Source organism: Kryptolebias marmoratus, linkage group LG17 (assembly GCF_001649575.2).
Source record: "Kryptolebias marmoratus isolate JLee-2015 linkage group LG17, ASM164957v2, whole genome shotgun sequence".
Classification (NCBI taxonomy): Eukaryota; Metazoa; Chordata; class Actinopteri; order Cyprinodontiformes; family Rivulidae; genus Kryptolebias; species Kryptolebias marmoratus.
Window position 1 is genome coordinate 21,329,236 of NC_051446.1, and position 10,262 is coordinate 21,339,497.

General features: G+C 41.7%; 1 protein-coding gene across 2 annotated transcripts in view; it reads right to left on the minus strand.

Moving 5' to 3' along the window:
• Positions 1 to 1,548: 1,548 nt before the first annotated feature.
• Positions 1,549 to 10,262, minus strand: part of LOC108247095 (NACHT, LRR and PYD domains-containing protein 3) — a 12,550-nt gene continuing 3,836 nt past the window's right edge. For both annotated transcript variants that reach the window (XM_017434980.3, XM_017434989.3), the window contains exons 3-10: positions 9,873 to 10,022; positions 8,734 to 8,805; positions 6,839 to 8,624; positions 5,797 to 5,958; positions 5,541 to 5,714; positions 4,664 to 4,831; positions 3,758 to 3,804; positions 1,549 to 3,678 (exon numbers count right to left, since the gene is read on the minus strand). In XM_017434980.3, coding sequence (XP_017290469.1) covers positions 3,158 to 3,678; positions 3,758 to 3,804; positions 4,664 to 4,831; positions 5,541 to 5,714; positions 5,797 to 5,958; positions 6,839 to 8,624; positions 8,734 to 8,805; positions 9,873 to 10,022 — 3,080 coding nt within the window. In that variant the 3' untranslated portion in view covers positions 1,549 to 3,157. The remainder of the gene's footprint in view (positions 3,679 to 3,757; positions 3,805 to 4,663; positions 4,832 to 5,540; positions 5,715 to 5,796; positions 5,959 to 6,838; positions 8,625 to 8,733; positions 8,806 to 9,872; positions 10,023 to 10,262) is intronic.

Sequence of the window (10,262 nt, forward strand, 5' to 3'; positions counted from 1 at the left end):
TATCCCCCCCCCCCCTTTTTTTAAAAAACCATATAAACTAAAACTCTTCTTACTGTCTGTCAGCTGAGCACCAGAGTCCAGCTCGCAGATCACATCGTGTGTGTGATAGTGAGTGTTTGGAGATGAGGATGTGATGTTAGTAAAGCTTTACTCTGCCTCAAATCTGCAGCTCCAACACGACAAAAGAGCAAAATAACTGACAAGGAAGGGTCATGTACATATATACAAGTGAACATTTATGTATGCAACAGACTGAGTGAAAGAGAAAGCTGATGCTAAAACTGTAGTTGCTGTACTGTCTGTATTACTAGCACTGAAAGTTTATTATTATTATTATTATATTTTCTGTTTCCTTTTTTTTTCGTGGGAAGAGACTCAAATAGCAAACACTTTTTATATGATTGAGTTCTGATTCAGTGACAGACATCTATGTATTAAAATGAAATAAATGCTGTTCTAGACGTCTCTTATCCACTTTAATCATGGCCTTAGTAACCCCCCCTCCCCCATGCTGCTTCAGTCATCCATAATGTGTGCTTGTTTTCACATGTGAAAGGATTAGCCACCATTTTGCCCCGTTTTTTAATCTGCCGCAGACAATCCAGGTGCAAGCATCTGGATTTAGGTGAAGCTCAAACTGGATAAATGCAGAAAAGGTTTAAAACGTACCTTTAAAAAAAAAGATCAAATATCTGATTTAAATGAATGAAATAAAGTTGTTTTAAGACCAATTAAAGCAAACCAGATTTGTTTAAATCTGCTTTAATAAATGGTGTCAACATCTGGCTCTGGTTTCTGGGCTGTTATGAACCAGATGTGCACTTTAGATTATCGTTGGTTTACTTGCAGCACAGCGGAGTAAAGGAAGATTTCTGAGGCGTGGGTAGAGGATCATTGATGTGTAGTGCTGCAGACTTTATATTAATCACAAATTCGTAGGAAAGAGGACATTTCTGGTAGAAAATTGGAAGAAGAAAAAAAGCACAGAGTGACAGCGAATGAGTGAGAAGCAGTTTAATGTTTGTTTTCAGTTGTCTTCGCACTGAAGAGTGGTGGAAAAAAAAGCTGCTCGGTGTGTAAATAAAATATAAAATCTGTACAGAATTAATAGAAAATAACAAATTTAAAGACATGCCTGAGCAGCCGTGCTTTCATGGGATCTGTGTCACAAATGGACGAAATATAAACTTTACCGAAGGAGAGGAAGGACAGGGATTTTGATATTTCTGTGTGTGTGTGTGTGAGAATGTGGGGTCGATCCTGGTGAATTTCTCGCGAGGAACAGAGGGATCAGCCAACACACACATTTAAAAAAACAAAAAACAAACCCTTGATTGAGCTGAGTTTACATTTATCAGTTTGTTCCATTGAAACGATGTGACTGTGTTTGGCGTGTGTGCGCAGCCCTCTGTTCCGTCTGACCCGTCATCATGACTGTAATCTTAATTATTTCTGTTCCTTTTTGTTTGTTTTTGATTTTTTTTTTCCTCTCCATTGCCTCTTGGGACTGCTAATAAAATGATTGTTTAAAGTAAAATGGCACATCCTGATTCTCCTGTTCGTTGAAGAAAAGTTTGCTGAAATGCAAAATCCGGTTTTCCAAATTAAGAAACACTTGTTTTAGTTCCTCTTTGTAGTAGACACGCTGACAGACTTAATCTACTGCATGTGCTGTTTTTGGATCATTGAGCCAATGAGATTTGTCTTTATTTATAATGCAGAGTATCGGGGAAATCACAATTTTTATGTGATGCTGGGATTTTTATATTAATAACACAAACAGACAGTATTGTTCCTGCTGCAAAGCATGTAACAGCTTTTACTGTATTACTGCATTTTAAAGAGAAAGCTGGCTTTAATATAAGATTTGACAATCATATAATTTCAATTATAACAGAATACTTCATGCAATGATTTGCACTTTTAACTAATTTACCTAAATAAATCTTAAAGACAAAATGTTAAGTCAGAACGAAGCTTGAAAGCAACTTGAATTCCATCTCAGTTTACTAAATGTTGTGTCCACCAACAGGAAAGGACTAAAAGAGAAGGCCAAATGTTTTCAGTTTACATACGATCAAAGAAAAATCAGGACAAATACTGGTGGACATACTGTATGAGACCAAAATATCATTTTGGGTTTAAACAATAGGAGCTGTTTTGGGAGAAATTTTTGAAAAAAGGACATCTCATTTGTAAACACAGTGGTGGTAGTATCATGGTTTACGATTCTAATACTGATCTGAAACGAGGAGTTTGAGGAAACAATCCCAACATCCCAGAGTTGAAGCTTCCAAGTCTTTTTTTATTTACAAAATTCTATTTTGAGAAATGGCAACAAAAGAATAAAAAGCGTAACAAATTACAAAACGACAAATAAAATATTTTAAAAAACAGAAAAGGGTAGTATAAAAGTCATCTGTACAATACTCTACACAGCAAAAGGTTGGAACCGGTTGGCATGTTTTGGTTGGCATCTGACATCTTAAATACATATTTAAAACACTTCTTTTTTACAAAAATACCACAAGAGGGTTGATTAAAGCACCATGGATGAAAACAACTTTGCATATCGCTCGTTGCCTTTCATGCTTGAGTTTTAGACCAAGATGGTAACGACTCTCAGCTACTACCACATCAAATTTTAGCTTAATATCTGTAAAATTGACTGAGTTATAGCCATTTTTGTGTTGGCTAATGTCAATTAGCTTTGGCGGCTACCTTGAACTGTTGTAGATGTACATCCACTTATTTACTTTTAAACGTTTTGTTAAAATCCACGCAGCACATCATGAGATATTTTGCTGCCGGGCAGATACAGTTGGCTTCAATAGGTAATAGCAAAGTTTTAAAAACAAATCTCAGGTGATCCGTTCATGCTCAAAGCATGTGTTGGGAATGAGTCCCAGCTACCACCAGACCAAATTTTTGCATAATATCTGTAAAATTGACTGAGTTATTAACATTTTGTGTTTGCTACGGTTGCTAAGCTGTGGCAACCATCTCGAGTGGGGTTCAGCCATGTGAGATCATTTTAAAATAAATAAACTGCACCAGGTTCATTTCAAATGTCACAATAAACATCAGGCTCAGTGTCGCAGCATCAGGGTCTCAGAACAATATTTCTCTCAAATCTGAGAAAACATGCTTGTCTATGTTAGCATAACAGAACCATTGAGTCCACCCAGCCCAGGTGGAACCCGGGATACACAGGCTCGGAGAAGGTGGTGTAGAAGGTGTGGAGAAGGGTGAGCTCATCACAGGAGACCCTGTAGAACGACAGGGTTCCTGCAGACCAGTCGAGGTAAACTCCTACTTTATTGGAGCTGGGCGGAACAGGGACAAGATCGTTCACGCTTCCGTGCAGAACCCTGTAACTGTCTCTGGTGCAGTTCAGACCCCAGGAGACGTCATTCCTGCCCAACCAGCAGTCGTGACCCTCCCCCTTCCTGGAAATCCCTCTGTAGGTCACTCCTATGCAGCCCCTCCCGGTCCACTCCGTCTCCCAGTAGCACTGCCCCGTCAGTCCCTCCTTACACAACACCTGAGTCCAGAAGTCGAACCTCTCCGGGTGATCGGGATACGGCTGCTTGGTCCAACGCGTTGCCTTCCTGTTCCCTTCGGACAGAGACAGATCTCTGTGCGCAGTGTTTGGGTCCAGGGTCATTTTTTTTGTATCTGACGAGTCACACGAAAGAAATGTGAGGAACAGATAATCAGTTTGAAAAACAGAGATGTAAGTTTGCTGATTACTCACATTTCTTCGGACCCGGCAAGATTCTAGATTCACCACACTGCTCCACACTAATAAAAAAAACACAGCAGAGATCAAATGTTTCCCCTACACTCGAACATTTAAAATCTAACATATCAACCAAGCTCCGTCTTGTATTAAAGATCTTCTTGTTCCATATCTTCCTAACAGAGCACTTTGCTCTCAGGCTGCAGGTTTACTTGTGGTTCCTAGAGTTTCTAAAATGGGAGGCAGAGCTTTCAGCAATCAGGCTCCTCTCTTCAGTTTCTGTCCATGAGGCTGACATCCTGTCTACTTTTAAGACTTAAGACTTTCCTGTTTGATAAATCCTATAGTTAGGGTTGGGTTTCCTGAGGTATCTCTTAACTATGCTGCTATAGGCTCAGACTGCTGGAGGACAAACTGACCACATTTCCTCACTTATTTATTTATTTTTCTCCATAGGAACTTTACCTGAACCAGTCATTCTGTGTTTGTCTGTGTCTCTTTCCGGTCCTAATAAACCAGAGGCAGATGGCCGCTCGTCCTGAGCCTGGTTCTGGTTCTAGTTCTGGTTCTGCTGGAGGTTTCTTCCTGTTAAAAGGGAGTTTTTTTCCTTTCCACTGTCGCCAACTTGCTACTCAGGATGGAGGATTGTGACAAAGTGAAGATTCAACGCAATCTGCTGGCTTCCTTAGACAGACAATGTGTACTAATTGGCATTTCATAGGAATTAATTGACTGTAATTGGATTTAAATCCAGATCTGAATTGGATTTATGATTTGGACATGTGTTTTTCTTTTGTACAGCGCTCTGGGGTGACTTTTTTTGTTCTGAATTAATGCTGTATAAATAACCTGAACTTAACTGAATTTGTATCCCACAGGTGACTGACAGAAAGTTAAGGGTTAAATCAACACGACCCCTACCTGAGTGTGTCCAGAGTGCAGCGTGGGTCCTCCAGCAAAGCCGTCAGCAGCATCAGGCCCGAGTTTCCTGGGTGGTTGAAGCTCAGGTCAAGTTTTCTGAGGTGGGACGAGTTCAGCGCTGATGCCAGGAAAGTGCAGCCCTCTTCTGCCACTCTGCACCCAGACAAACTTTAAAAGAAATGACACATTTTGTTTTATTTTTTTTTTTACCTGGATGTCCACTGAGACAACAAGGGAGAAATTACATTTACTGTGAAAATGCAGCGTTAATGCTGAGTGCTTAATGACTCAGCTGAAGCAGCTTAAACTGAGTTGATAAAGCAAAAACGGCTAACTAAAAGCTAAAAGTATTACAAGATGAGCTAAATGTATTAAAAGTATAGTTAGAAGCTAAACGTGACAAAGGGGCTGGCTAAAAATGCTAGCTAAAAGAAGCAAAAGGCAACTAAAAGCTAAATGTTGCAGAATGGTAGCTAAAAATCTAAAAATAGGCAAAAGAATTAAGTCATTTAATTTCCCTTTGGGATTAATAAAGTATTTTTGAATCAAATTGATTGAAGAAGACAAAAATACAGCAAGTATGCTGAAGCAGATTTCAAAGAGACCAATGTTTTTTAAAGAATCATTAAGATCTCAATGTATTTCTATCTGGAATATATTTGCAAATAAAGTTAAATACTTTAAAAAGTCTAAAAGTTACCAAAACCAAATGTCACATCGCCTCCTGAATGAGCTGAATGTTTTGATATATGAAGGGCTAAAATAGCACAAAGTATGCAGAAATCAACAGAAAAATAACCATACAGGAAAATAAAAACCAGGAAACAATATTGTGATGGTCAAATTAGCATTTATGCACCAGCAGAGATGAACCTACCTGAGTTGTTCCAGCTTACACTGAGCACTTCCCAAACCAGCAGAGAACGTTCTGACTCCTGCGTCCTGAAAGTCATTGTCTGTGAGATCCAGGACTCTGAGCTGGCAACAGGCAGAGCTGATGACTGACGCCAGGGTGTCCGAGCTGTCCTCCGTCAGGCTGCAGCTTTTCAGCCTGAACGAACAGAAAACAAAGTCAAAACAGAAGCAAGCCGCTCAGAGGGCGACTGTGTGTGTGGAGCAGAGGGCGTGCTGACCTGAGGGTCTCCAGCTTGCTGGCCTTCAGTCCGTCAGAGAGCTGCCTCAGCCCTGCGTCTGTCAGGTTGTTGTTGCTCAGGTCCAGCTCTCTGAGTTGGGATGAGCTGATGCCAAAGGACAGGTTTTCACAGCACGCCACTGTGAGGTTGCAGCCATTCAAACTACAGCACAAAAAGTAGGAAGAGGAACCAATATAATGCCACAAAGATGCTGAACAAATAGTCCATTTCAGTGCACTTCACTTCAAAAAAGTCCAATTATAATCCAAGACAGCATTAAGATTAAAAGTCTTCCAATTTAATCAAGTCATTTAATCAGATTTGGGCCTTATTCACACAGGTTTTCCAAAAGGATCTTTTTATTTATCCTTTTTAAACCTAAATCTGTTTCTAGAAATGTCTTCAACCACATTGAAACACCAAAAACCACCAAAAATACTGTAGCAACTACGCCAGGCCCGACAGTGCCTGTTAGTGGTGTAAAAATTAAACTAAAGAACAGGAAACAAGGAGCGGAGCATGCAGATAAAGCTTGCATAATGGATGTGAAACGTAAACACAAGAGGAAAAAAAGGGGCATCCTTGTGTCGTAGGTTAGATGAGAGGTGAGGCTATGAGATCATTGCTTTCAAAAGGTTGCATTTTGGCCGCCTACATGTGGCGTTTCAAGACGTTTTCACTCTGGAATCCATTTTCAAAAAACAGTTTTGGAGCTCCTACGATACTGTTTCTGTGTGGACTCAAGGCTGAAACGATAAAAAAAACAACCTTTTGCTTATTTAGAAAACGTTCCTGTGTGGTTGGCCTCTCAGAACTCCACAAAACTTTACTTTAAACAAAACATCTCTTTAACAAAATATCTTGAAGTACAAACTATAATAAAAAATACATTATTTCCTTTACAACTAAATGACCAAAAAAAATATTTTGACCTGGTTAAATTATTTTCAAGACATGTTTTAGGTCATGTTTAAGCAATTCTATTTCTAGAAGTTACAAACTTCCAAGTACCGTTGTGTAAAGGGTAATTTCAAGGACTTACTTCGCCACTTGGGCTGTTTTCACCACAGGCAGCAGTTTCAGAAGGCCCTCCTCTGACCTGGTGTAGTTCCCCAGGTCGAACACATTCAGCTCTTCCTCTGAGGTCAGTAGTACAAAGACCAGCGTTGCCCACTGGGCAGGAGAAAGGTTGGTTTTGTTCAGAATGCCTGAGCTGAAGTAGCCCTGGATCTCCTCCACGAGCGAGTGGTCGTTCAGCTCATTCAGGCAGTGAAACAGATTGAGGCAACGGTCCGTGGACTGGTTAACCTGGATCCTCTCCTTTATGTATTTAATGATTTCAGGTCTTGTCTTTTGGCGAGTTCGGTTGCTGGTCATCAGATGTTTCAGCAGTGTCTGGTTGGTCTCCAGTGACAGGCCCAACAGGAAGCGCAGGAAGATGTCGAAATGCCCGTTTTCACACTGCAAAGCCTTTTCTACTGCTGCTTTGTAGAGGATGAGCTCTGACGACTCCCTGCTGAGGAGGCGGCGGGAACTGGTTGCCTTTTTGTTCAAGACATTGATGTTTTCGTTGTGGAAATTAAGGTAGACGTACAACGCTGCAAAGAACTCGTGAACGGTCAGATGCACGAAGCAGAACATCTTCTCCTTGCACAGCGCCATCTCCTCGTTGAAGATCTGTGCATAGATTCCTGAAAACATGGACGCCTGTGAGACGTTGACGCCGTTAAGGATGAGGTCGCTCTCGTAGAAGATCAGGTGGCCCTTCTCGAGCTCCTTGAAAGCGAGCTTTCCCAACGCGAGGAGGTTGGTTCTCACACAGTCAGTGTTGGAGTCCCTTCTTCCGGGGAGCCTTTTCTTCATGTTGTCCACATACAAAGACAGGAAGTGGATGTACATCTGTGTGAGAGTCTTCGGTGTGTCTTTGCTGTCTTTCGTTACCAGCTTCTTCTCGAGAACGCTTGCCGCCATCGAGCAGAAGACCGGTATGTGACACATGATGTGCAGACTCCGGCAAGATTTCACATGCATGATCACCCGGTTGGCCAGGCTCTTGTCACTGATTTTCTTCCTGAAGTACTCGTCTTTCTGAGAATTGTCGAACCCTCGCACCTCGGTGACCAGGTCGATGCACTCCACCGGGATCTGACTGGAGGCAACGGGGCGAGACGTGATCCAAACTAGAGCCAAAGGAAGCAGTCTCCCCCGGATCAGGTTGGTCAGAATGACTGCGATTGAGGTCGGCTGCGTCACGTCTGATAATATTTCGCTTTTGTTGAAGTCCAAGGACAGACGGCTCTCGTCCAGACCATCCAGGATGAAGAGGATTTTGTTGTTAGAGTCGTGAAAGATTTCTATGTCTTTTATTTCAGGGAAAAGAACACAGAGGAGCTCCACCAGACTGAAGGTGTTCTTTCTCATCAAATTCAACTCGCGGAACGTGATAGGGAACACAAACTCCAGGTCTGTGTTTGCTTTCTCCTCTGCCCAGTCTAAAGTGAATTTCTGGGCTGATACGGTTTTTCCAATGCCGGCGACTCCTCTCGTGACCACAGTTCTGATCTGCCGCTGTCCTCCAGGGGGAGGAACAAACAGTCGACTGCAGTGGATTGATTTCTCCTGGGTTACAGACCTCTTTGACATCTTCTCGATCTGTATCACTTCATGCTCTTTGTTGACGTCACAGCACCCCCCCTCAGTGATGTAGAGCTCTGTGTAGATTTGATTCAACTGGATCTTATTTGCATCCATCGCAATTCCATCATGCAAGTAGCTAAACTTCCTCTTCAGAGTAGCTTTCAGCTTCTGCTGACACTCTGGAGTTTTATCTGGAGAAGGGAGTGCAACGTCATAATTTAGAGGGTTTTAAGCACTGAGCAATCATTGGGTCTTTTCAGTGTGTAAATTTCCCCATGGTATTAGAGAGGAAGTACTCACTTTGGGGCTGTTGAATGCAGCAACTGCTTGTTTCGCGCTGATTTGACGCTTCCTTCAACTGATCGCTTAGTCCTGCAAAACGAGAAAGATCATCAAGAAAGCAAGAGAAGACAAATGTTAATTTTGAGGAAAAGAGAAATTTCTCGATTTTGGATTTTCAGCTCCAGTTGATCTGCGCATTCGCACATTGTGGAGTTACCAGAGGAACGTTGGACCATGAGACTCCGCACAGAGGAAACACAAGAAGAACTGAAACTTTAAATCAGTAAGGAAACAGCTGCAAAACCATCTCGACCTGTATTTCCCAATGCTGACCTTTAAGATGCCCCATCCTGAATGTTTTAGATGTTTCTTCCTGCTGTTCAAGGAATTCTTTCTTTAGAATTGGATACATTGGGGCAGGAAAACATCTAAAACTCAGTGCTGAGTACAAGGATGAAGAATTACTGATCTAAAGAGCACAACTTTTACAATCTAGCTTTAAAAAACAAACTGGCAGGTTCTTCAGACTCAATACAGGGACTGCAAATGGATGCATGATGCTTAAAGCACAGGAGGGGCTGCAAGAGAACTAAAGATACTTAGGGGATGCTTTTTTTTTAAAAAAAAAAAAAAAAGGACAGATATGGATATCCCAAAATCATTCTGCTGACTAACGTGATGACTTTATTTCTCATGTCCCAAATTCCACATCCTGGATTTCTCTCCCAACATTTGAAGACATGGTCTCCAGCCACCACAAACATTTAACAAAACTAAACTTTGAAGTCATCATTTTGAATTATCATCCATTAAATACAATGTGTAACAAAGCTGTCTCATCTGAACCACTGAGCTGGATTATTTCTGTATCTGCACAGATGCAGTTTGACTAATCGCTCCTCCAGTAAGTCTACTCTCTTCTGCATTTTAGGAAATAAAATATTCCTTAAATTATTTGCCTGACTAAATCCACTCGAACATCTCCAAGGTTCTTTAAAGACACAAAAAGAGCCACATAGCTCCTTAAAACAGAAGCTGAAAAAAGTCTCCAACCGTGTTTCCAACAATGAGGTGCAGATTTGTTTTAAACGCCATCAAAACTCTAATTGTTTGCTGTGAATTGGACTGATGCAGATGTAAACTTCATATCTCAGTACCTTGGATTGTTGATATGCTGATGTTGATGCTGCCAATGGAAGAACCAATGATGGAAGGAGCGACCACGCTGCCGCCAGTCTGAGCCGAGAAGGTGGGCTGGAAGTGATGAACTGTAGCCTGAAGTTTCCTCCCCTCACTTTCCTCCAATTCTGAGAAAAAGATGAAAACTCTGCTTCAGTGGTTTCTTTCCAAATTAAGGGCGCAGGTATTTTATTTGATGTGTTTTACAGCCCTCTCCCTGGGCTGCCACCTTATCGTGGTGGAGGGGTTTGAGTGTCCCAATGATCCTAGGAGCTATGCTGTCAGGGGCTTCATGCCCCTAGTAGGGTCACCCAAGGCAGACAGGTCCTAGGTGAGGGGCCAGACGAAGTGCAGCCCAAAGACCCCTT